General features: G+C 49.2%; 1 protein-coding gene across 2 annotated transcripts in view; it reads left to right on the forward strand.

Annotated features, from left to right (window-relative positions):
• Positions 1 to 25,893, forward strand: part of NINL (ninein like) — a 110,273-nt gene that overhangs the window by 46,055 nt on the left and 38,325 nt on the right. For both annotated transcript variants that reach the window (XM_047771559.1, XM_047771558.1), the window contains exons 2-6: positions 6,935 to 7,128; positions 16,181 to 16,277; positions 20,761 to 20,933; positions 23,242 to 23,308; positions 25,647 to 25,834. In XM_047771559.1, coding sequence (XP_047627515.1) covers positions 6,946 to 7,128; positions 16,181 to 16,277; positions 20,761 to 20,933; positions 23,242 to 23,308; positions 25,647 to 25,834 — 708 coding nt within the window. In that variant the 5' untranslated portion in view covers positions 6,935 to 6,945. The remainder of the gene's footprint in view (positions 1 to 6,934; positions 7,129 to 16,180; positions 16,278 to 20,760; positions 20,934 to 23,241; positions 23,309 to 25,646; positions 25,835 to 25,893) is intronic.

Consider the following 25,893-nt stretch of genomic DNA (forward strand, 5'->3'; position numbering starts at 1 on the left):
AGGGACCGAACCCGCAACCCCATGGTTCCTAGTCGGATTTGTTAACCACTGCGCCACGACGGGAACTCCATGTGACACATTTCTAGAAATAGGATTTGAGCAGCAGAAATACTGAGCCTGGGTACTTACGTGTGGAATGTGACAACGGACGTTCATGGTGGTGTGATGAGCTCCAGTGCCTGGCACTTTCTGCATCTGTCCGTCCTGTCCCCTCAGCAGCCAGCAGGGAGATGTTTCAAACCCAATTTGACAGAAGTGCAAGTTGCTCAGAGTGGAGCCTGGTGGGCCCTGCAGCCTTGAGTGCCTGGGGAAAGGGTGTTGATCACCTTAGCTGTGAAGGCAGCATTGCCCCTGGCTGGGAAGATTCAGGTACTTTAAAATGTTCTTACAGAGTCCTTGGCCAGTTTCCCTTGACCTTGGCGGCAGGAAGGTGGCCATTCTCTGGGCTCCTCATCTGGCAGTGACGTCACTAACACGCAAGCATCAGGGCTTGAGGGGGGCATCCAGTGCTTGGAGGTTTGGGGGTCCAGAGTGTGGGGCCTCAGCACTCCTGGAAGGGCCCACCTGGTCCTTTTTTTTTTTTTTTTTGTCTTTTTGCCTTTTTCTGGGGCCACTCCCACAGCATATGGAGGTTCCCAGGCTAGGGGTCTAATTGGAGCTGTATCCACCAGCCTACACCAGAGCCACAGCAACACGGGATCTGAGCTGCGTCTGCAACCTACACCACAGCTCACAGCAACGCCAGATCCTTAACCCACTGAGCAAGGCCAGGGATCGAACCCGCAACCTCATGGTTTCTAGTCAGATTCGTTAACCACTGCGCCACGATGGGAACTCCCCCACCTGGTCCTTTTCACTGTCAGTTTGAGAACTTGTATTAAGTTTCCCCCTGGCACCAAGAGGCAAAGCTCATGGCAGTTGAGCCAATTTTGCAAACCAGTGTGGAGGACTGTGCAGAGCAGGACCCAAGAGCTCTGTCACGTCCTGCCTTCTGGGCCCCATCCCTGCCAGCACCCCCCAAGGGGCCCACAGCAGGTGGACAGGCTGAGGGCCACAGCCATCCCATTACACCAGGTCCAGGCAGCCACAGTGGCGGCTCTACACTCAGGGACCAGACAGCAGCTAGAGGTTCCCCCTGTCCTAGAACACTCTGCTGGAGGGAGGCCTTTCAGAACCCAAGGCCAGAGCAGGCATGGGAGCCATGCAAGGGTGGGTTTCTTCTCTGGAGGAAGAAACCAAGGGCCTCTTGCTTGGCTGTCATCCCACTGAGCGGACCAGCTGGAAGGTGGCTCTGTCCCCCTGCCCTTCACTCCCTTTTGGACAATGATGTGTTCCTCCCAGCAGAGGGCAGGGTTTTGATGGGCCGGAGTTGCAGTCAGCAACCCTGACCCCTGATTGGCCAGTCTCCCAGCTCAGGGACCTGGCTTCAGGGTGTGTGGGGGATGGGGGTTGCCCAGCAGCCAAGGCCATGCTGAATGCTATTGGGCTCCTGCTGGGGCTGCTTCGGGGAGCCCTGGGGAACACCCCGGGCCATAAGCAGGCAGGCTGGTACTGGACCACCTTCAGATACACCTTCCCTTCTTGTGCCAAGTTTGGCTGTGTGGAAGCTTGGTTTCTCTGTGTTCCCTCAGCTCTGTCAGAGACCACCCGTGTTGTTTTCCACGTGGTCACAGGACTCAGGACCTGTAGGGCCTCAGTGTCGGTTTGTGGGGTTTCCCTGTGGCCCTGCTCCTCAGCTGCACTCCCAGGTCAGTGTCCACTACTTGCGGGGGACCCAGCTCTACATCCTGCACCTTCTGCCTCCTTGGCTAATGCCTCGCTTTGCTGACGTACCATTCAGTAGCTTCAGATTTGGTTGGAAGTGATCTTCCCTCAGGAGGTGGGAGGCCCCGTCTGCCTCTGACCCCCCAGTCTTGCTGCTATAGAACCTGGCACTGAGCACAGGATGCTCTTTTTTCTCTGGACTCTTACAGATTGTTTGTTCTCCAGTTTCATGAGGATTATTGGTGTGGGTGTTTTGAGGTGTTGTTTGATTTGGGGCACACCAATGGCATCCTTAACCCTGAGCCACCAGGGAAGTCCGGTGTGGGTGTTTTTATTTGTTGGCTTCACAGTGGGACTTTGCCACCTGTCTACTTGGAAAAGTCCTGTAGTTTTCCTGTATCCCCCTTCCCATCAGCTGGCTCCCTTTCCTGGGCTTTTAGAGGATGCCTAGACTTTGGGAACGGATTCTGATTTTTTTTTTTTTAAAGGAAAGAGAAAATCCAGGTAAAAGTGCTGCAGAATAGAGCCAGCTAATTTCAGAAAGCAAGCCATCCAATTTTGAACTTTTTTCTTAAAACACGTTTTTTTCTTATTTAAAAATTTTTAATTGTAAAAAACATGTAGTATAAACCTACCTTCTTAATCATTTTAAAATATACACTTCAGTTGTATTAACTATATCCCCACTGTGTGTAATGGATCTCTAGGACTTGTTCATCTTGCAAAACTGAAACTCTATGCCTACCAGGCAACTCCTACCATCTCCCCGTCCCAGCCCCTGGCACCCACCTTCACTCTGTGTCCACGATTTTGGCCATGCTAATTATCTTATGTAGGTGGAATCCCACAGTGTTTGTCTTTTTGTGACTGGCGTATTCCACCCAACATAATGTCCTCAAGGTTCATCCGTGTTGTGTCAGGTGGCAGGACTTCCTTTTAAGGTTGTTATTCCATGTTATTAATTTAGCCATCCTTTTGCAGATGAATGTTTGTATTGCTTCCACCGCTTGGCTGTTGTCATGTGCTTCAGTGAACACAGGAGTGCAGATACTCTAAGATCCTACTCTCAGTTTTTTTGGGTGCAAACCAAGAAGTGGGATTGCTGGATCATATAGTAGTTCTATTTTTACTTTTTTTGGGAAACCCCCATTACTCTATTCCGTGGCATCTGTACCAGTTTGCATTCCCACCAGGAGTGCCCCGGGGGTTCCAATTTATCAACATTCTCACCAGAACTTTTGTTTGTTTGTTTTTGTGGCCTTGCCCTCTGCATGTGGAATTTCCTGGGCCAGGAGTCAAACCCAGCCACAGTAGCAACAGTGCTGGATCCTTAACCCACTGAGTCACCAGGGAACTCCAAACACTTGTTTTCTGATGTGTTTTTCTTTATAGTTGCCATCCTGATGTGTATGAGATAATATCTAATTGTGGTTTTGATTTGTGTGTCTTTAATGATTAAAGACGTTGAGTACTTTTCATGTGCTTGGCCATTTGTATATCTTCTTTGGAGAAATGTCTGCTCAAATCCTTTTCCCTTTTTTTTTTTGTCTTTTTTTTAAGGCCACACCTGTGGCATATGGAGGTTCCCAAGCTAGGGGTGGAATCGGAGCTGTAGTCGCTAGCCTACACCACAGCCACAGCAACACCAGATCCGAACCACGTCTGCAGCCTACACCATGGCTCACAGCAACACTGGATCCCCAACCCACTGAGCAAGGCCAGGGATGGAACCCGCAACCTCATGGTTCCTAGTCAGATTAGTTTCTGCTGCACCACAACGGGCACTCCCCTTTTCTGGTTTTATAGATCAGATCATATTTTTTTTTCTTGAGTTATGAAAGTTCCTTATAGGAGTTCCCACTGTGGTGCAGTGGTTAACGAATCCAACTAGGAACCATGAGATTGCGGGTTCAATTCCTGGCCTTGCTCAGTGGGTTAAGGATCCGGTGTTGCCATGAGCTGTGGTGTAGGTCACAGACGCGGCTCAGATCCCGCGTTGCTGTGGCTCTGGCGTAGGCTGGCGGCTACAGCTCCGATTAGACCCCTGGCCTGGGAACCTCCATATGCCACGGGAGCGGCCCTAGAAAAGGCAAAAAGATTAAATAAATAAATAAAATAAAAGTTCCTTATATGTTCTGATTATAAACCTCTTATTGAATGTATCATATGCAATTATTTTCTCCTGTTTGTCTATTTTTACTTGTGTTGCCTATGTTTTTGGCATTACATCTAAGAAATCATTGTCAAATCTAACAGCATGAAACTTCTCCTCTGTTCTTTTTTCCTTTTTTTTTTTTTTAAGGCCTGAAACCACAGCACATGGAGGTTCCCATGTTAGGGGTCAAATCGGAGCTATAGCTGCTGGCCTACACCACAGCTCGCAGCAATGCCCGATCCTCAAACCACTGAGCAAGGCTAATGATCCAACCCGCATCCTCATGGATACTAGTCGGATTCGTTTCTGCTGTGTCACAACGGGAACTCTACCTCTGTTCTTTTTTTGGCTGTACACATGGTAAATGGAAGTTCCCAGGCCAGGGATCAAACCTGCTATGGCAACTTGGGTTCCTTTAACCCACTGTGCTATGCTGGGGATTGAACCTTCATCCAGGTGCTTCAGAGACACCACTGATCTCATTGTGCCACAGTGGGAACTCCCTCCTGTTTTTGTTTTAGGCTGACCTCATCCTTCAAACTTTTTTTTTTTTTATCTTTTGTCTTTTTGCCATTCCTTGGGCCACTCCCATGGCATATGGAGGTTCCCAGGCTAGGGGTCAAATCGGAGCCATAGCCATTGGCCTACACCTCAGCCACAGCAACGCGGGATCTGAGCCGCATCTGTAACCTACACCACAGCTCTCGGCAATGGCAGATCCTTAACCCATTGAGCAAGGCCAGGAATCGAACCTGCAACCTCATGGTTTCTAGTCAGATTCGTTAACTACTGCACCACGACAGGAACTCCCGAGAATTTTTTTTTTTTTTAAGGCTGTACCTGCGGCATATGGAAGTTTCCAGGCTAGGGGTCAAATTGCAGCTGCTGCAGCTGCTGGCCTACCCCACAGCCACAGCAATACCGGATCCGAGCTGCATTTGGGACCTACACCACATCTTTTGGCTACCCCAGAGCCTTAGCCCACAGAGCAAGGCCAGGGATTGAACCCACGTCCTCATGGATGGGCCGTAACCCACTGAGCCACAGTGGGAACTCCCATCCTTTAACACATAGATGTCGGGTTTTCCCAGCACCGTTTGTTCAAGAGGTTGTCTTTCCTCGTTGTGCGTTCTTTGCGTCCTCACCCACATTTGTCCATGTGTGTGAGGATTGATTTATGGGCTCTCTAGTGTGTTCCATTGGTCTGTGTGTCTGTCGTTATGTTTCGGATACTTTACTGATTTTTAATGTCCTTATCTTCTCCCTCTCTCTCTCTCACTTTTTAACTCTTTCCTGTTCAGGTACACTTTACAGAAGACATATTTGCCCCTATCTTCCAGTCTGGCTGTTGAATTTTTTGTATTGCAATTATCATGTGTCAATATCAGGAAACCTCCTTTGGTGTCTGATCATCCTTTTGTCCAATAGCATATTTTATTTATTTATCTTGTTTCATGATTTTGTTGTTTTTCCTTTATCACTCCCTAGACCTTAGTTTTTCTCTGTGTGTGTGTGTGTTTGTGTGAACATGTATGCATGTCTTGGGTCACCCCCTTCTCCCCTCCCATATGTAACACTTGGCAAATCACTGCTTCCAGGCTCCAGTGAATAGGGGTGTGTAAACAGAATTCTGACCCCACTCAGACTTAATGACTCCTGAGACCTTCCATAGTTCCGAGGTGTTTTGAACATCTAGTGTCTTGTCACTTGAGCCCTTTTCTGGGACTCTGGGGTCCCAGGGAAGCCACAAGCCTTGGCATGACTCCTCTGCGGCGGTGGTACAGGCCTGAGCCTGGGACATATTTCCCAGGTGAAGGTGTCCTTGGAGTTTTTCATGCCTTCCTGGCCAGTCTCAGCACTGGGATTTGTCATGTGATCTCTTGGCTGCAGAAAGACCCCATCCTGGGTGGGAGGAGGGTGAGGTCTATAGGGTGCACATGAGCAGGAGCAGGCCTGCTTTCCCCCAGTGTTTTGAAAATATAGCTAGTCAGTATCTTGGATGGGGGTTAGGAAATGTCCTAGCAAACTGACTGAAAGATCTTTATGCCCAACTGTTGCAACGCTGGGCCAGGAGGGCCAGAGACAAGCACCTGCTCTCTTGGGACAGTGTCTCAGATTCCTGGGGATGAGGGAAAGTCCAGGAACTCAGCTGTGCATTGGGCAAAGCCAGGCATGACCGAGGTCACATGAGCCAAGTATGTGGCGCCCTTGCATGGAGCAGTGGGAGAGACCAGCACGTTCTCTCCCGAGGGGGCTAGCTTATCATTGTTCCTGGGAGGGAGGGCCCCTCCGTGCCCTTTAAGCTCCAGCCCCACATCTGAGTTCTGCCCAATTCTGGAGTCTTGGCACAGGAGTTTGGGCAGGCATGCCAAGCATCCAGCAGGCTAGTGTGTATATGCATAGAGAAAAAAGTAGTGTAGATATTTGCCCTTTTTTGTTTTTTGTTGGGTTTTTTTTGTTTTGTTTTTAGGGCCATACCCGTGGCATATGGAGGTTCCCAGGCTAGGGGTCAAATTAGAGCTATAGCTGCCAGCCTATACCACAGCCAAAGTAACACCAGATCCGAGCTGCATCTGTGACCTATACCACAGCTCATGGCAACACCGGATCCTTAACCCACTGAGTGGGGCCAGGGATTGAACCTGTGTCCTCATGGATGCTGGTCAGATTCTTTTCTGCTGAGCCACGATGGGAACTCCAATGATTTTATTGTTTTAGGTGGTGAAGTTTTGGATGATTTTAGTTCTCTTTACCTAGCTCTTTTGTTCTGATATTCAAATAGATACCTTTTTACAGATTAACATGATTCTGGTTCTTGGAGCCAGTGAAGGAGTTGGGGCTCCCTGGGAACATGTTTCTGGTCTCTCTGTCTCACAAGCACTGAGAGGACCTGGTGCCCTTCCCAAAAGCCCAGCTGCTCCCCTGACCTGGGCCGCATGGTGGGCTCGTGGGAGCCGGGGAGGCTGGTGAGGGCGGCTGCAAGAGGATACCATTGTCTCCCTTTCCCACGTGCAGCCTGCGATGGGATGGACGAGGAGGAAGAAAGCCACTATGTTTCGAAGCTCAGGGACCTGTACCACAGCTGTGACACCACAGGGACCGGATTTCTGGACCGGGAGGAGCTGACCCAACTCTGCCTGAAGCTTCATCTGGAGAAGCAACTGCCCATCCTTCTGCAGACACTTCTTGGAAACGACCACTTTGCCAGGGTGAGTACTTGACCTCATTCTCACAAAGACAAGCACGGAGAGCATGGGGTTACAGCTGTGGGCATCTGAGAAATGCTGGTGGACTATATGTGCTTGTCAGAAGACAGGAGGAAAGGGATGGTGTTTTCCTTCTGCGGAACACCTGAGTTGTGGAAGGAGGTTCCTTAAGATTGCTTTTTTTTTTTTTTTTTTGAGTTCCCATTGTGGCTCAGCGGAAACAAATCTGACTAGTTTCCATGAGGACACATGTTTGATCCCTGCCCTAGCTCAGTGGGTTAAGGATCCGGCATTGTGATGAGCTGTGGTGTAGGTTGCAGATACGGCTCAGATGTGGCATTGCTGCGACTGTGGTGGAGGCTGGCAGCTATAGGTCCGATTTGATCCCTAGCCTGGGAACTTCCATATGCCACGGGTGCGGCCCTAAAAAAGACCCAAAAAAAATTGCTTTTTTTTAAGCATAGTAACTTGCAGAGATTTGTTTTCATTCAGGTTTTCCAGAAGGATGTTTGAGTGATTGTTGGGGGGGCTGGAAGGTCGGTGTGGTTGGTGACATGTGGTTCATAAGACAGGGATCTGTGGGCAGTTCACACTCTGGGTCCTTCAGTGGTGGGGGGCTACCAAGTACCTCGAAGGCAAATTGTCTCAAAATCACCCCACAGCTGACAGAACACTGCTCGCTGCTTTGCAGGGACAGAGGCTGCCTGTGTTCAGAGGCACCTGAGTTTATGCAGCCCAGACAAGAGGTATGCACTCGGAGAGTCCTTTTCTCTAGGAAATTCAGGGTTGTCTAGAATGTGATCTGGAGCCTGGACCACAGCTTGCTTTTCTGATGGAAACATTGAGAAGCACCTTCTGCCTTGTTCTTGCTTTTTTTTTTTTTTTTTTGTCTTTTTGCTATTTCTTGGGCCACTCCCGCGGCATATGGAGGTTCCCAGGCTAGGGGTCGAATCGGAGCTGTAGCTGCCGGCCTACGCCAGAGCCACAGCAACGCGGGATCCGAGCCGCGTCTGCAACCTACACCACAGCTCACAGCAACGCCAGATCGTTAACCCACTGAGCAAGGGCAGGGACCGAACCCGCAACCTCCCGCAACCTCGTGGTTCCTAGTCGGATTTGTTAACCACTGCGCCACCACGGGAACTCCTGTTCTTGCTTCTTAAATGTGTCCAGATGTTGACATGTTAGTTTGGAAAACAGTGCCTGTAATCTTGTTGGTCATCTTACCTTTTGAAGGAAGAGCATTTTTCTCCCCAGAGCTCAATAAAACTATTTTCATTTTGAATGAGAAAATACCTCTAGCCTGCAAATATTCCTGAATTGGCTCTTGAGCAAAAACGAATGAAGAAAAACAACGAAAGGCCCTCACTGCTGGCACAGGGAGAATGACCAGGCAATTCTGACCTCCTGTTACTTCCTTAGAGCTTGTGTGGCTGATGGGGTCAGCCCCACTGTTACTCACAAACCCCATGCCCTTCTCTGCTTTTTCTTTCTGGATTTAAGAGTCAGGTGTGGTTTAGGGAGATGATGTCCTGGCCCCGCTAAGATCACCTGGAAATGTATTTGGGGCTAGATGAGCAAAAGGCACATTTGTGAAAATCAGTACTGGTTAAAAACAGATGACCTGGTGTCCTTGATTATTTTTGACAGTTTAGAAAATTCAGAACCAAAAGAATTACTTTTGAAAAAAAAAAAAAAAAGAATTACTTTTGGCCCAGGTTCATTACAAGCTCTGCTGAGGGAAAAAAACCATATCGTTCCCGGGCTTTCTCCACTTTGTGCTTCATCTGTGAGGAAGGGAAGAACGTGACGGTGAAACGCTGAGTTACAATGGGAAACAGTCTGTTGCTTTGTCCACAGACCGGGAGTACCCCCAGCTGGCGCTTAGCTGGAATGTTCCACAGAGGCTTTAGAGGAAGCCATTGTCAAGCCAGAAGTATCCAGACAGTTATCACTATTTTCCAGAAGTATCCAGACCGTTGTCACGACAGATCAAATAGTGGGAATTTCAGGATGTTTTCAGGAAAAACAAAATAAATCCTTTACCCAGGAGAATGGATTGGCTTTTCAGCTCAAATATCGCATATTTGGTTTCCTTATAAGCAACATATGTGACACCATATAAGTGTTAGTCATTGATACACTAATCCAGTTAACAAAATGAAGAAACAGTATTATAATATTTGAACTAATAAGTAATTTTTAGTGCTGTGAGGGTATGCTTGTTTTTAATCCCTATTTCCTGTTAAAGAAACATTATCAAGGTCTGGTTTCAAGCCAGAAAGTTGATGTAGCCTAAGATTTCTGGAACTCGTGGGGAATTTCCAGGTGCATTTTGTGATATGTTCCTGTTTCTTTACCTCGAGTATTTTAAATTTGGGTAGAGGAGTTCCCACTGCGACACAACAGAAATGAATCCAACTAGTTACCATGAGGTTTAGGGTTCAATCCCTGGCCTCACTCAGTGGGTTATGGATCCATTGTTGCCGTGAGCTGTGGTGTAGGTTGCAGATGTGGCTCAGATCCTGCATTGCTGTGGCTGTGGTGTAGGCCAGTGGCTGCAGCTCTGATTAGACCCCCAGCCTGGGAACTTCCATAGTGTGGCCGTAAAAAGCAAAAAAAAACCCAAAAACAAAAAAACAAAAATGGGGGGGTAGAAAGAGAATTTTCCTCTCAAAAAAATAAAAATAAAAAAAATTTAAAAAGTTAGTGTTACTGAAAATAGTTTTAAAGTTGAAAATGATTTTTTTCTTCTTTTTAGGGCCACAGCTGCAGCATATGGAAGTTCCCAGGCCAGGTGTCACATCAGAGCTGCAGCTGCCAGCCTATGCCACACCCACAGCAATGCTGATCCTTAATCCGCTGAGCAAGGCCATGGGTGGAACCTGCATCCTCATGGATATTAGATGGATACTAGTCAGGTTCTTAAACCACTGAACCACAATGGGAACTCCAAAAGTGATTCTTTTTTTTTTCCCCTTTCTTTTTTTATGGCTGTACCTGTGGCAGAGGGAGGTTCCAGGCCAGGGGTCGAATTGGAGCCGCAGCTGAGGCCTATGCCACAGCTTGCTGCAACTCCAGATCCTTAACCCACTGAGTGAGGCCAGGGATCAGACCTGGATTCTCATGGATACTAGTCAGGTTCGTTACTGCTGAACCACAATGGGAACTCCTCTGAAAGTGATTTTTTTTTTTTTTTTTTTAGGGCCACAGCTGCAGCATATGGCAGCTCCCACGCTAAGGGTCCAATCAGAGCTGCAGCCACTGGCCTACACCACCACCACAGCAACACAGGATCCGAGCTGTGTCTACAACCTACACCACAGCTCACGGCAATGCCAGATCCTTAACCCTGAGCAAGGCCAGAGATCGAACCTGCATCCTCATGGATGCTAGTCAGATTCGTTTCTGCTGAGCCACGACAGGAACTCCCGAGAGTGATTCTTGATTACAGGATCCAGCCTCTTCATTTGTGATGAGATCAAGCAGAGGTGATGGTGTATCCTGTTTAGTCAAACACCTGATGCCGTGGGCTGCCTTTTCGTTCTTTTGTGAGCTGTGAAGGGAGAGGATACAAAAACACACACAAGCACGGTCGGATGTTGTCGGATAAACAGCAGCACACGTGGCCCTCAGACCCCCTTGGTGGATGAGAAGCAAGTCAGTCTATAAGTGTTAGCAAAGACACCAAAGAAATCTGAGATTTGATCAAATGAAATGGCCATTTTGTTCTGATTCCATAAAGTCAACAAGTGTTTCTGAGCACTTACTATGCGCTAGGCAACACTGGAAGCTAGGAATGCAAAAATGAAAGAAATACAATGTCTCTCTGTGAAATGAAATCTATGCAAGGTTATTCATTCTACTACTGATTCAAATGGCAAAAGACTGGAAACAGCCTTTTCAATACGAGATTAGTTCAGTACATTCTTGTAGATCCATATGATGAAATTTATGTATCAGCCCTAAAAAAGAGTAAAGAGGCTTCAGATTTTTTCATAGTGACAGGCTAACAAACTCAGTCCCACCTTTCACTGAGGGCTACAAAACAGTAAAAACAAAGATCTTGAAAATGGTAAGCAAACACACCAGCAGAAATTTACAGCCCAGGCTACATCAAGTATGGAAAGAGGTTAACCTTATCACACATAACCCCTTTGCCCTGAGAATATTTTCTGGTCTGCAATAAGCAACTGTGAAATCGATAATGTGGTCCTAAGGGCCTCAAAGGGCCAGGGAAGTACGGTCTAAACCCAGACTCCCTCAGGGTGGAGAAACTGATAAATCAGTCCCCAATATAGGGGAGGATCCTGAGGGTGCCTATAGAGTAAAGCTGAGCTGAAGGTGCATCAGCATTGTGCAGCTCTCTGGTCTAGAGGACCTCAGGCCTTGCATTTAGATCAGGCTTGCATTTAGATCAGATGGCCCTACAGCGGTGGTGCCTTCGGGCATCTGGCAAAAGCAAACAGAAGTCCTCTCTAGGGAGTTACTGTTGTGGCTCAGCAGTAACGAACCCAACTGGTATCCATGTGGGTGCAGGTTGAATCTCTGGCCTGGGCTCAGTGGGTTAAGGATCCAGTGTTGCCACAAGCTGTGGTATAGGCCTGCAGCTGAAGCTCTGATTCAACCCCTAGCCTGGAAACTTCCATATGCCATAGGTGTGTCCCTAAAAAGAAAAAAAGAAAAGAAAAAAGAAAAATAGAGCTTGAAAATATCTACAGGAAAGAGGTTAACTCTAAAAAAGTGTGATGTAACAAATCTGAACAGGAGTTCCTGCTATAGTGCAGCAGGTTAAACATTCAAATGTTGTCTCTGCAGTGGTTTGGGTCACTGCTGGGGTGTGGGTTTGGTTCCTGGCCTTGGAACTTAAATATGCCTGTATTTTCCTGCAGCAAAATACAGGGGAAAAAAATTTGAACAAAGAACTGAATACGACTTTAAGAGTTTAACAGCAGATTAGACATAGCTGAAGAAAGCGTTTGGTAACAGGACCTGCCCAACATGCAGCATGAAGATTCAAAGAGAAGGTGAAGATGGAAGAGCACCAATATCCCTTTGGTGGGAAGCCCAGGAGGAAAGGAGTGAATGGGGAGGGATTTTGTGAATAGATAACAGTTAAAAAGGTTCCAGAACAGATTTGAGATTCCGGAAGCCCAGGGAATTTCAAGTAGCATAAATAAAAAGAAATCCACATCTGGCCATATTATTGCAAAACTGAAGGAAAACAAAGACAGAATAGCTTAAAGGCAGCCAGAGAAGGGTACACTTGATCTCTGTATTTTTTGCTACAATTGCATGAGAATCTATAATTATCTTACAGGGAAACATTTAATAATTTTAAAAGAGCAGCCTGAGAGAAAAAGACATATCCCACTGAAAACTAGGCATAGTTAGATTAACAACTCCCTTCTCAGATGTGGCACTAGAAGCCAGAAGCCAGCGGAAAGGTGTCTCCAATGTTCCAGAAGAAAACACTGCCAACCTGAATCCCATACTCCATGAGAATGCCCTTTAAGAACCAAAGTGAGGAGTTCCCATCATGGCTCAGTGGTTAATGAACCCGACTCGTATCCATGAGGACGCAGGTTCGATCCCTGGTCTCGCTCAGTGGGTTAAGGATCCGACATTGCTGTGAGCTGTGGTGTTAGGTCACAGACGAGGCTCGGATCTGGCATTGCTGTGGCTGTGGCATAGGCAGGCAGCTACAGCTGCAATTCGATCCCTAGTCTGGGAACCTCCATATGCTGCAGGTTTGCCCCTAAAAAGATGAAAGACAAGAAAAAAAATAAAAAAAAAGAAGAACCAAGGTGAAAGAATGCATCTGTAGAAGGTGAACTCCGCTCATCACATCCCATAGATATTTGTTGACTATTTACAGTGTGTCAGCCATGAGGTCACATGCAATTGTGGAGACAGAAAATAAACAAGTTGTCACCAGAGTGTCTCCAAGCCAACAGCTGCATTTAGTGCCCCAAGGAAGCAACAGAAAGGTGCTCATTCAAGTTCTGTGCCAGGTGTGGGAACTTGCTTGGACCTACAGCCTGTGAGCTGCTTTTCCAGTACTTAACCCATGACGTTTTGACCTACCTAGTAGCTCTTGTTTTGGTTTCTTTCTGTAGCCTGGGTGAAGCACATGTAGAGAAAAGAGCATCTGTATGAAGTGCACAGCTCAGTGGACATCCACCCCAGCACAGCTGGGCAGCCAGCATCCTGCATCCCTGCTCGGGTGCCTGTGCGGCCCCTCTGCCTCCAACAGTTAGCACCATCCTAGTGCAAACACCATAGATTCGCCTGTCGCTGAACTTTATAGAAGTAGACATAGTTAACATGTGCTCAGTGCTTACTATGTGGCCTTTTCACTCAGTGTTACGTCCCTGAGCTGTAGTCACACAGAGCAGATATATCATCTCTGTCGGTGGTTTCGTTTTGTTTCCTCTTTTCTTTCTATAGCCACACCTTCGGCTTATAGAAGTTCCCAGGTTGGGAGTCAAATCAGAGCTTCAGCTGCTGGCCTATGCCCCAGCTACAGCAATGCCAGATCCAGATCTGAGCCACATCTGTAATCTATGCTTGCTGCAATGCTGGATCCTTAACCTACTGAGCGAGGCCAGAGATTGAACCTTCATCCTCATGGATAATAGATTCATTTCCGATGAGCCATGATGGGAACTCCGATATCACACTTTTAAACTAAGGATGCATGCTGTAAGTTTTAGGATAAACAATAAGAGAATGGAAATAGACTGCATGACACCTGAATTAATGGGGGGGGGAGTCCTAAAAGAAAATTGGCAAAGGAAAGGAGAAAAACCAGCAGGTCAAATTGAAAGCACAAGTAGATGTAAACTATTACATTTAGAATGGATGAGCAATGAGGTCCTGCTGTATAGCACAGGAAACTATATCCAATCACTTGTGATAGAACATGATAGATGATAATATGAGAAAATGTATATATGTGTGTAATTGGGTCACTTTGCTGTACAGAAGAAATTGACAGAACACTACATCAATCATAATAAACAATTTTTTAAAAATTGAAAGCACAAATAAAATAATAAATATAAATCCAAATATATCAGTGATCTTAAATGTAAATAAACTAAATGTTTCAGTTAAAAGATAAAAATTTTCAGATCGGGGGAAAAAAATCCAAATACATACCATTCATAGAGACAGGTCTAGAACCTAAGGGTATAAAAAAACTGACATTATTAAAAGTTTGGTAAAAAGATATAAGATGTAAATACTCCATAAGAAGCTAATTTGGGAATTCCTGCTATGGCATAGTGGATTACGAAACTGCCTACTGCCGCTCAAGTCGCTTCGGAGGCGCGGTGGGTTAAAGGATCCGGCATTGCTGCAGCTGCAGCGTAGTTTGCAGTTGTAGCTCAGATTCAGTCCCTGGCCTGAGAACTTCCACATGCCACAGGTGCAGCCATTTAAAAAATTGAAAAAGAAAAAAAAGAAGCTAGTCTTTAGGGTAAAAAGCATTCCTGACTCAAGAGGGTCAGCATTTTACAGTCATAAAAGATTCGGTTTACCAAGAGGATTTTTTTTTTTCCTTTTCTTTTTAGGGTCGCACCCACGGCATGTGGAGGTTCCCAGACTAGGGGTCGAATCAGACCTACAGCTGCTGGCCTACACCACAGCCACAGCAACACCAGATTTGAGCCAAGTCTGCGAACTACATCACGGCTCACGGCAACCCTGGATCCTTAACCCACTGAGCAAAGCCAGGGATCAAACCCACAACCTCATGGTTCCTAGTCAGATTTGTTTCCATTGCACCATGACGGGAACTCCCCAGTTTACCAAGAGGATTTAAATGTATGTTCTGTGGCCCAGCAATCCCATTTTTAGTCATATACTCCAGAGAATCTCCTACAGACACACGTTTTTGTTTTTGTTTTTTTTAATAACACTGGAAACAATTGGAAAATGCACCAGCAGGAGGGTGGATTAGTCAGCTGTGACTCAGTTACACTGCAGAGCAGAGAAATGGGTGGATTATGCACAGCAAGTTAGATGAATATTATAGAAGTAATATTGAGTCTAAGACCAAGGTGTAACATATACATGATTCCATTTAGATCAAATTTTAAAAGGCTAAACTAAACTGTATTGTTTAGGGATGCATGCAAATGAGGCAAAAAGCAAGGATGTTATTACCATAAAAGTCAGAGTAGTCCAGGGGAATCTAATCAAAAGGAAGGGTTAGAGGGGGGCCTCCTAGCTGCCGGCAGGGTCCTGTTTATAGATGGGGCCCTGAAGGCCTGAGTATTTCCTTTTATGTTAATGTTTGTAGTCATCAGACTCCTCTGCAGTTTTCTTTTCTTTCTTTTTTTTCTGCTTTTAGGGCAGCACCTGCAGCGTATAGAAGTTTCCAGTCTAGGGGTCGAATCAGAGCTACAGCTGCAGGCCTACACCACAGCCACAGCAATGCTGGATCCTTATCCCACTGATCGAGGCAAGGGATCAAACCCATATCCTCATGGATACTAGTTGGGTTCTTAATCCACTGAGGCACAACAGGAACTCCTCGTCTGCAGTGTGCTAATTGTGTTATCTAATTCACTTTTTTGGAGTTGTTGATAGTGTTTTTGGTGATGGGTTCATGGTTCACTTTTGCTTGCCTTATTACATCTTCAATTTTTAAAAATCTTAAAAATATTTGAGGAGTTCCCGTCGTGGATCAGCAGAAACGAATCTGACTAGGAACCATGAGGTTGTGGGTTTGATCCCTGGCCTCACTCAGTGGGTTAAGGATCCAGTGTTGCCTTGAACCGTGGTGTAGGTTGCAGATGCGGTTTGGATCTGGCATTGCTGTAGCTGTGGTGTAAGCCGGCAGTTGTAGCTCCAATTGGATCCCTAGCCTGGGAACCTCCATATGCCGCAGGTGTGGTCCTAAAAAGAAAAAAAAATCTTAAATATTTGAAAAAATGAATGTCCTCAGTGCTCAAGGCAACACAAGATCCGAGGAAACCCACAAGGCCAGTGTGTTCCATCTGTGACCTGTGGAAAGTAGCATTGACCTCTCTTCTCAAATTTACAGGTTAACTTCGAAGAGTTTAAGGATGGTTTCGTGGCAGTGTTGTCATCGCAGGCCAGTGTTGGCTCCTCAGATGAAGGCAGTGTGGCTTTGGAATCGGGTAAGAGGCCCTCCTGGTCTCTCGCATTTCCTTCTAGATTCACCTGTGGCTTCTGGAGTGTGACGGAAGGACCAAGACCTTCTGCTGCTGAGCTGTGTGGACTGGGACCAGCATGTGGGGTCTCTCTTCCTTTGCTTCCTCTTTGTAAAGTGATGTTGTAAGGGGACCACTCTTTTGTTTTCCTCTGTGCTGCATGCAATACTCGGAATATGCTGGCACTTCTGGTCACTTGTGGATAGGTGGCAGTTTTTCCACCCCAGGCCTTTCTGTGGCACCAGCTGGGTATCCTGTGGTCCAGCTCTCTTCTGACACCAGCTGCCTGGAGACATGTTGGTCCCACGGGGAGGGCTTAGTCCCCCAAGACTTCGCCCTCTTCAGACAGCAGTCTCAGGTCCAGGGGGTCACCTGTGTTCTGACTGACCGTAGAGCGGAGGTTCCCCCTCCTCAGGTTCAGTTAATCTGCAAGAGCAATCACAGAACCTAGGGAAAGGCATGGATTCCCAGGATCACAAGCTCATTACCCAGGATGTAACTCAGGGCCTGGCAGGTGTGAGAGATCCTTGGGTTTGTGGGAAGGGGCTCCAAGCACCCATGCCCTCTCCAGACGTCACCCTTCCCCAGTCTCCACATGTTCGCCAGCCTTGAAGCTCTTGGAACCCGGTCCTTTTTGGTTTTACGGAGGCTTCATTACAGACATGAGTGATTGGGCCTCTCCTCTCCCTAGAGGTCAGGGATGGGGTTGAATCCCGTGGTTGGTTCCCCTGGCAACCAGCCCAACCTGGGGTGTGGTTCCAGAAGTCGCAGCATCAATGTAGACTCAGGTGTGGTTGCTCTATCACTTAGGAAATTCCAGGAGTTTCAGGAGGATGGGAAGGCCAGATACTTATTATAAATCACAGAATCACAAATGTCAAGTAACACCTTGCTGTCCTTACAGCATAGGGTGTTGCCAAGATGACATGGGTGTGGAGGAGGGGAGGGCTGGAGAGTCAGATCTCGGAGGCTGGCGGGGGCGGGGGCGGGGGCGGGGTGGGTAAGATGCACAGCCCAGGCAGTCGTCGGGGTCTTTGTGTCAGATTCTAGTGCCCTCTGCTTCTGGGACTTGTTGGTACCCTGGTTTCCCATGGGGCCAGTGGGACAAACGGAAGTGCTGGCTTTGGCTCTGGTCAGGAGGTGGAGCTGCGGGTTTGGAGGGAGGTCCACTCTGGGTTGGCGGTGATGGCGCGCGTACTCAGTAGTGCACCACGAGGTAGTGGTCCCTCTGACGGTTCAGGAGAGAGACAGCAGTGGCATCAAGCACCCCCGCCCTGGGCAGGTGTTTGAGGAGGCCCCTGGTTTGGATCCCGGGTGCCAGAGATGCTATGCAGTTTTATGTAGAGTCCAGTGAACTCTCCTAAAATCCTGGGCTTATCATACCCTTACTCACATGAGGTTTTGCCTACTGAAGCCCAGGCCCTGTGTGCCTGCCCTTCCCCAAGGTCTGCCCTCCCACCTCCTCCCACCTCCTCCCTTGGGACCCTGATGTTGGGGAGGGGTCAGCTGCCAGCAGTTGTGCGGGTCTGGGGAGCCAGGTCCTTGGTTGCTTTGTCCCCCTTTTCTTCTTTGAAATGGGGAGAAGGCTATCCACCTTTCCCAACTTGAGTTGTGGAGTGCGATCACGTGACTTTGGACATGACCGTGCCTAAGAAAGGCCATGCATGTCACCGCTCCCCGTGGAACTGTGTGCAGTTCCTCCGAGGACGGAAGCTATTTTAGGACTGGCACTTTCCCCCACCGATTACAGTTTTGTTTTACAGTCTTTTTCGGATTTCAGCTCTTTGCTCAATTACAGGGGTAGGCCTGCCTCTGGGGCAGAGGTGCCTTCAGACAGGGCTCATGCCTGGAGGCCAGGGCACTGCCAGCCCTGAGGCTGCAGGTGCTGTGAGAGTCAGGCCAGCCCTGCCCTGCCCTCTAGGCCTGTGGTCCCAGCCTCCAACCCCATCCCACCCCCGGCCAGAGCTTCATCCCTCCTTCCCGGCCCCTCATTCTGTGCTCTTCAGGCCTCCCTGGCATACTTGCATCCCCTGCACAATTCATGGCATCATGTTCTTTCTGCTTTCTAATTTGTTTGCAGTCCTTCCCACCATGGCTGGAAAATGTGCTTTTGATGATCCAGAAATTAGGGGGTTTTTTGGTTTGTTTGTTTGTTTGCTTTTTAGGGCTGTACCCAAGGCATGTGGAGGTTCCCAGGCTAGGGATCTAATCAGAGCTGTAGCTGCCAGCCTACGCCACAGCCACAGCAATGCAGGATCTGAGCCGTGTATGCGACCTACACCACAGCTCACGGCAATGCTGGATCCTTAACCCACTGAGCAAGGCCAGGGATCAAACCTGCATCCTCACGGATGCTAGTCAGATTCATTAACCACTGAGCCATGACAGGAGCTCCCCAGAAATGAGTGGGGGTTCTGTCTTTTGTCTTTTTGCCTTTTCTAGGGCCGCTCCTGTGGCATATGGAGGTTCCCAGGTTAGGGGTCTAACCAGAGCTGTAGCCACTAGCCTACGCCAGAGCCACAGCAACGCAGGATCCAAGCCGCTTCTTCGGCGCACACCACAGGTCACGGCAACACCGGATCCTTAACCCACTGAGCAGGGCCAGGGATCGAACCCACAACCTCATGGTTCCTAGTCGGATTCATTAACCACTGAGCCACGATGGGAACTCCCAGAAGTGAGGGTTTTGAAACACATCCTGCTTTCCTGCTCCTTTGAGTAAAGGCCGTTTGTTTTTAGACCTTGATGTTCTATAAAAAAAACATACACTGGAGGCCTGGCCTGACAGAGAAGCATTGGGTCTTGTGCTCTGGGGCCATCTGGGCCACAGGTGGGGCCTGGTGTGGCCCCCAGCGCTCCCTCGAGAGGCCGCAGCTCCGTATTCTGTGAGTAGTGGAAGGCTGCCCCTCCCGGCCCTGACCTGCCACTAGGATACTCTCTTCGAGATTAGCGTTCCTCCCTGTTGGAGGGAGGGAGGTGGCATGTTTGGGGAATATCATGAAATACCCATGTTTTTCGGGCATCTCATTCCTCTGAGGAAAATGCTAACCAGCCAAAACAATGAATAAATGGGGCCACATCAAGGATGGGTGGGACTCTGGACAAGGACAGGGGAATCTCAGGAGGGGGAAAGGAGGTCAAGCTGGGAAGCACATGTGGTGCTGGGTCATGACCAGGTGTGCACGAGCGGCTGAGCTTGGGAGGCCCGGTGCATAGGCACCCCTCCATCTTTGCAGTGGTTTCCCAAATGTGCCACAGCTACCCTCCCCCTGCCATGACTTTCTCTCCCTGCACCTCCCGCTGAAAGAGGATGCTTGCCCTCACAGTAACCAGCCCGCGGTCTCTGTGTAGATGGAACCAGAAACAGGTGTGGAGCCTCCTGGCTCCTCCCTGTTGATGGTACACCGGCCTCCTCTCCAGCAGCCTCAGGAGTTCCCACGCGGGAGCATGTGCAGGGCGGGGCTCTGCCAGTGATAACGTCAGTGTCCTTGGGGACACAGGCACCCTGCTTAGGTTCCCCGTCATGGGGAATTCAGCATCTTCCTCTCCAGACCCTCTCCTTGCTCCCAGTTTCTGTCGGTCACTGGCATCACTCTTGGTCAGGCTGGACCCAGCCTCCTCCTCTGATGGTCTCAAGGTCAAGGGCTTGGACCAGCTGTTTGGGGCGTGGAGGAGAGAAGAGAGGTGTACTTGCCCTCAGGATTGTGGCACATCTGTATGAAACGGCCCTCAGTTGTTCAGGCCTGCCTGACCTCCTGGGACCCCAACCCCTTTCTTTCCAACCGGCCCATTCCAGTTGTCACCTCTAAACCGGTGCTGTTTCCTGGCCACTGCCCGCCCCTTCCCAGTCTCTCTCTAGCTGCCCAGATTCCCTACAGAGTCAGCATTTCTCCTCTGCCTGCAGGGTCCTCTCTGCTCTGCAGACGTGGGCAGGTAAGGAGGGAGAAGGAAGTACATGGTTTACTAGGGTCTTAGGGGCTCTCATGAATTCCACACTGAATTCCACCCTTGCCTTTGCCCCAGACTTGAGACCCACCTTCCGGGCTGTGCTGAGGTCCTTGCTGCCGCCGCCTGTGCAGATGATGTCCTGTAGTGAGTGGGGTGGGACGTGACCTTCTGGTCTCTAGAGCAGTAAGCTGGCTGCTGGATTCTTGGAGCAATTTTTCTTTGTATAAAAAGCTAGATTTATATATTACATAGAACTACCATATGACCCAGCAATCCCACTCTTGGGCATATATCCAGACAAAACTTTCCTTAAAAAGGACACATGCCCCTGCATGTTCATTGCAGCTCTATTCACAATAGCCAAGACATGGAAACAGCCCAAATGTCCATTGACAGATGATTGGATTAGAAAGATGTGGTATATATACGCAATGGAATACTACTCAGCCATAAAAAAGAACAAAATATTAAGAGCCCCACAACCTTCCCATTCTCTTTCCAGCTGCCCCCTGTGCTGTCCCGCCAAAGTATGTGAGCGGTTCTAAGTGGTATGGCCGTCGGAGCCGGCCCGAGCCCTGTGTGTCTGCTGGTGGAACCAGCTGTTTACCGGAGCAGCCCGCCAGGCCCAGTGTGAGAAACCAGCTCCGTCGCTCTGCGTCCCTGGAAAGTGTGGAGGTGCGTTGACCCACCCCCCCAAGCATCCTGGAAATAACATTTCTCACTCACTCTTCACATACTACTCTACGGGAACATGGGAGGGGGTGCACTTTGGGGGAATGACATTTAGTTTTATTTTTTGGCCACACCCATGGCGTTTGGAAGTTCCTGGGTCAGGGATCAAACCCGAGCCACAGCAGTGACAATGCCAAGTCCTTAACCCACCACACCACATGGGAATTTTGACATTTAATTTTATTACTGAGCCAAACCTGGGTCTGCTCACCCATGTGCAGCAAAGCAACCTACTCACACTGGGCTGTGCAGAAGGAAAGGGCAGTGTTTATTACAGGCCCTGCAAGGAGCAGGCAGCTGGTGCTCATAAGGCCTGGACTCCCCAAAGGCTTTCAGGGAAGTTTTTAAAGATGGGGTGCTGGAGGGGGGTCGTGGGGGTGTGGTCAGCTCATGGATGTTCTTCTGCTTGGTTGGGGGTGAGGTAATTGGGAATCAACATCATCAACCTTCTGGTTCCAGCTGGTCTGGGGGTCTCCGTGCTGGTGGTCAGCAGTTAACTTCTCCCACATGGGAGCTTCAGTATCCGCAGAATTATCCACAGTCCTTGAGGAGGAACTAGAGACCCTTGACTTTGTTTAATGGCTAAACTATTATTTTATCTCGCGTGAGTTTTCCTTTCTGCATTTTCTCACTTCTCTGTTTAAATTTACCTTTTAGAACTCAGGGAAAGCCCAGGAAGCTAAAGTTTTTTTCTAGAGATAAGAGACTGGTGGAGGACATGGGCCGGGCGGGGATGGTCTATTCCTGGGAGGCCCCACAGGGTCGTGCTTGGTTACAGTTTTGTTTTGGGCTTTGGAGGTTTTTTGTTGTTGTTGTTGTTTTGTTTTTTTAAGGACTGCACCTGCAGCATATGGAAGTTCCCAGGCTAGGGGTGGAATTGGAGCTCCAGCTGCCAGCCTACACCCGAGCCACAGCAACTCGGGATCCGAGCTGCATCCGCTCACGACAATGCCAGATCCCCTACCCACTGAGCAAGGCCAGGAATCGAAACCACATCCTCATGGATACTAATTGGATTTGTTTCTGCTGAGACACAACGGGAACTCCCTCAGTTACAGTTTTAAGGTGTCTCTGGGTCTCACTGTCTGCATGAAAACTCTGGCCACAGGGCGTCCTCCTCCCGTGCTCACAGCACTCTCCCAGGGCAGGGCCTGAAGGAGGGAAGGTTAACCAGCCGAGGAGGAAGAAAGAAGGCAGGTGTGCCATGCCCAGGCAACCCACTGGGGCCCAGGCTCCCCAAGATGCACCCCAGGAGCCTTAAGGCGTTGGCGTCTAAAGGACATCCACAGGGCAAATCCATACCCCGTGGGCCAATCCAGGCCCATGGACCTGTTTTCCGGGTTCTGGAAGGTTCCTGGCTCCCGCTTCCTGTGATATCACCTTTATCAGATGGGGTTCCTTGGGGACTTACCTTTGATGAGACAACTCCGGGCCCCCAAGTTAATTTGTTTATATTTTCAACATTTGTTGAGGCAAATAGGAAAAACAGTACATATTTAAATCCTGGAGTCACTTCTCTCAGGGATGTGCTGCCCCCTGGGGCAACATTGAGCAGTCCCGGGCCTTTGCTGTTTTAGTCTCTTTTTATTTTTATTTATTTATTTTTCTTTTTCAGCCATACCTGCAGCTTATGGAAGTTCCCGGCCAGGGGTGGAATACAAACCACAGCTGCAGCAATGCTAGATCCTTTAACCCACTGTACCACTGTGGGAACTCCTATTTTTAAATTTGCCCTCAGGGATGGAAGGCTCTGTGCACCTGCCCCATCTCCGTAGGGCTGATCTGCTTCTTAAAACCATCTTTGATCCGCAGAACCAGGACCCAGGCATGCTGTGTTCAGGGTTGTCAGTGGGTTGAGTGCTTTAGAAAAAGGGGAAATACTCCCTGCCCTCAGATCCCCACCTTCTGGCCAAGAGCCCCTCCTGTCATGGGATTTGGACCGGACTTGGGTTACTGCCCTTGGCGGGGGCCAGTTGGCACACTTTCTCCTCCTGTTAGGGGTGAGTGCTGGGCTGTGTTTGCATTGAACCACTGATGGTTTGGGTTCTTGCTGAGGAGCTGTGTGCACCCATGTCCAGACGCAGCCTGTGATCGGAGAGAAGGAGCGGGTCTGTGTGGGGCCTCGTGGGCTGGGCACCCCCCCTTCCTCTATCACCTGCTCCAGGCCCTCTCGCGCCATTCTGCTTGTTCCTGGTGCTCTGCCCACTGCTCCATCCTCTGGGGACCCACGTTCTTCTCTCTCTTTCCACAGAGTCTCAAGTCCGATGAAGAAGCTGAAAGCACAAAGGAGCCTCAGATTGAGTTGTTTGAAGCACAAGGTAAAGCCTGGCCAGTGGGTGGTGCCCCCACTGGCCAGTGACAGGCTGCCAGGAAGTACCCAGTGTGGGTAGTGCCCCTGGAGGTCCTCCTAGGGATCCCAGCTCTGAGGCCCCTGAGGTCAGACCCTTGGGCAGGGGCAGCTTCAGGGTCTGCGAGGAGCAGTATAACCCCAGCCAGCAGGTGTGGGCCTGGGACTCCTTCCAGAGGCCAGGACCGGCACAGCCTCCCCACCCACCAGACCATGTCTGTCCCCCCAGGAGAGGGCTCTTGTCCTGGGGAGCTTGACGGAGCCTCTAGAGGGCAGCCGGGGGTGTGCTTGGTAAGTTTGGGTGTATCGGCATGTGGGTGTGTGGCTGCTTTGAGGGTGCCTCCCACAGGAGCGTGTTACAGGAAGGATGTGCAGGAATGTGGCTCCAGCGGGGAGACCAGCACTGATCTTGAGTTTTGACTGATTGAGACGGGGGTCCTTGGGGCTGGAGGCCATTGTTGGCTCTGCCTTGAACGTGGTGACATCAGGGGAGTGACTTGAGTGCCTGTGCTGCTGGACGATGGACCCTTTTGTGTCCAGAAGAGCAGCCAAACTACATCCTAAACTCCCTGGACTCAGGGTCTAAATCTAGACTAAAGAAAGGTTATTCACCAAGTGATGTGGAGGCTCTTCCAGGACCAGTTGGGGTTCTTCTTTCCATCCAGGTAGAACCGACACTGGTATGTGAACAGTCATGTCAGCCCTCAAAAGGCACATTTACCTCCTCTGTCAGCCCTGGTGCACAATTATGTTTCCACTTTTATATAGAACTTCAGCCGTTTGGAACTGGAAGAGATCTTCCCTTGTGTTTTCCTCAGCTTAACCCATTGTCATTCGTGAGCACACAGGCCTGGCTTTCCTTGGAAAGTGGCTTTCTGATCATTAGTTGGGTTATCAAAGTAATTAACGCCAAGGTGGCTTCTGTCCTGAAAACTCCAGACCACTGGCTAAGTGCCTGGGTGCAAGTGGCCATCCTCCTGTGTGGGCTGAGCTTAGGTAGAACTCAGCTCGGAAGCCTGGCTCATCATCCACAGGGTGCTCCTCGCGGGCACCCCCAAGTCTGTCATCTGCCAGCAGGTGTTTCTCCAGCAAAACTTCAAAAACCTCATTAAGCCACTTGTCTAATGTAGAAAAGTTAGAAAACCTGGCCATTTGTCGCCCAAACTCACTGATGAGTCTGCATCTCAAAGACACCTGTGCTTCCTGACATGCGGTGAATCCAATTTTTTTTTTTTTTTTTGCTTTTTTTGGGCCGCACCCTTGGCATATGGAGTTTCCCAGGCTAGGCGTTGAATCGGAGCTGTAGTTGCCAGCCTATGCCACAGTCACAGCAATGCGGGATCCGAGCCGTGTCTGAAGGAAGACTCTTGCGAGAGAGCTGGGAAATTGTTGATTTGTAGGGGTGAGAGTAGCCTTGGGATCCATGTTTTTCAGCAATTCGTACACAAACATGGCAGCTGAGATTTGCTTTCAAATACTTGAAGTAACAAACAGGATAGATGAGACCAGGGTAGCAGGGGCAGGGCCACTGGCCTTTGCTGGACTGTGCTCTTCACTTTGGGTATGTTTGAAGAGTTTTTAAAAATAACCCTTTTTTTTTTTTTAAGGCCACCCCTGCAGCGTAGGGAAGTTCCCAGGCTAGAGGTCGAATTGGAGATAGAGCTGCTGGCCTACACCATAGCCACAGCAACACAGGATCCTTAACCCACTGAGCGAGGCCAGGGATTGAACCCACATCCTCATGGTTCCTAGTCGGGTTCGTTAGCCACTGAGCCACAAAGAGTACTCCAAAAATAAGTGGAGTTCCCATCATGGCTGGGAACCATGAGTTGCGGGCTCAATCCCTGGCCTTGCTCAGTGGGTTAAGGATCTGGCGTTGCCGTGAGCTGTGGTGTAGGTCGCAGATGTGGCTCGGATCCCACATTGCTGTGGCTCTGGTGTAGGCCTGTGGCTACAGCTCTGATTAGACCCCTAGCCTGGGAACCTCCATATGCCTCAAGAGCAGCCCAAGAAATGGCAAAAAAGATTAAAAAACAAAACAAAAAACTGGCCTTTTTATTGCAAGTACAAGTATTGCAGATGTGCTTCAGTGCTGTGTCCTTGAAGGCTCCCTTTGGAAAATGCCTTCCCCACGCACAGCAGACATTCCCCCCATTTTATTGTGAAAATTTGTGTAGGAAGAGTTGGAAGAATTATGAGCACCATGTACCCACCACCTGGAATCTGCCTTTGAAACTCAAATCTCCCGTGTGTCCCTCTGCCTTCCCGTCAGTCCCTCTGATCAGAGTGGTGTGTTTCCCTTGCTTCAGGTCAGCTGCCAGCCTGGGGTGAGGTCTTCGGGAGCCCCCGGAAGCCCTGCAGCCCCTCCTCTGATACCCCTGAAAGCCGGGTCCGGGACATCTGGGAAGAGCTGGGTGTTGGCAGCAGTGGCCACCTCACCGAGCAGGAGCTGGCTCTGGTCTGCCAGAGCGTCGGGCTCCGTGGACTGCAGAAGGAGGTGAGGGGGCGGACTGACTGCCCTGAAGGGCCAGGTTTTTGTGGTGGTCGCAGTTGGTA

The sequence above is a fragment of the Phacochoerus africanus genome, chromosome 3 (assembly GCF_016906955.1).
Source record: "Phacochoerus africanus isolate WHEZ1 chromosome 3, ROS_Pafr_v1, whole genome shotgun sequence".
NCBI classification, from domain to species: domain Eukaryota; kingdom Metazoa; phylum Chordata; class Mammalia; order Artiodactyla; family Suidae; genus Phacochoerus; species Phacochoerus africanus.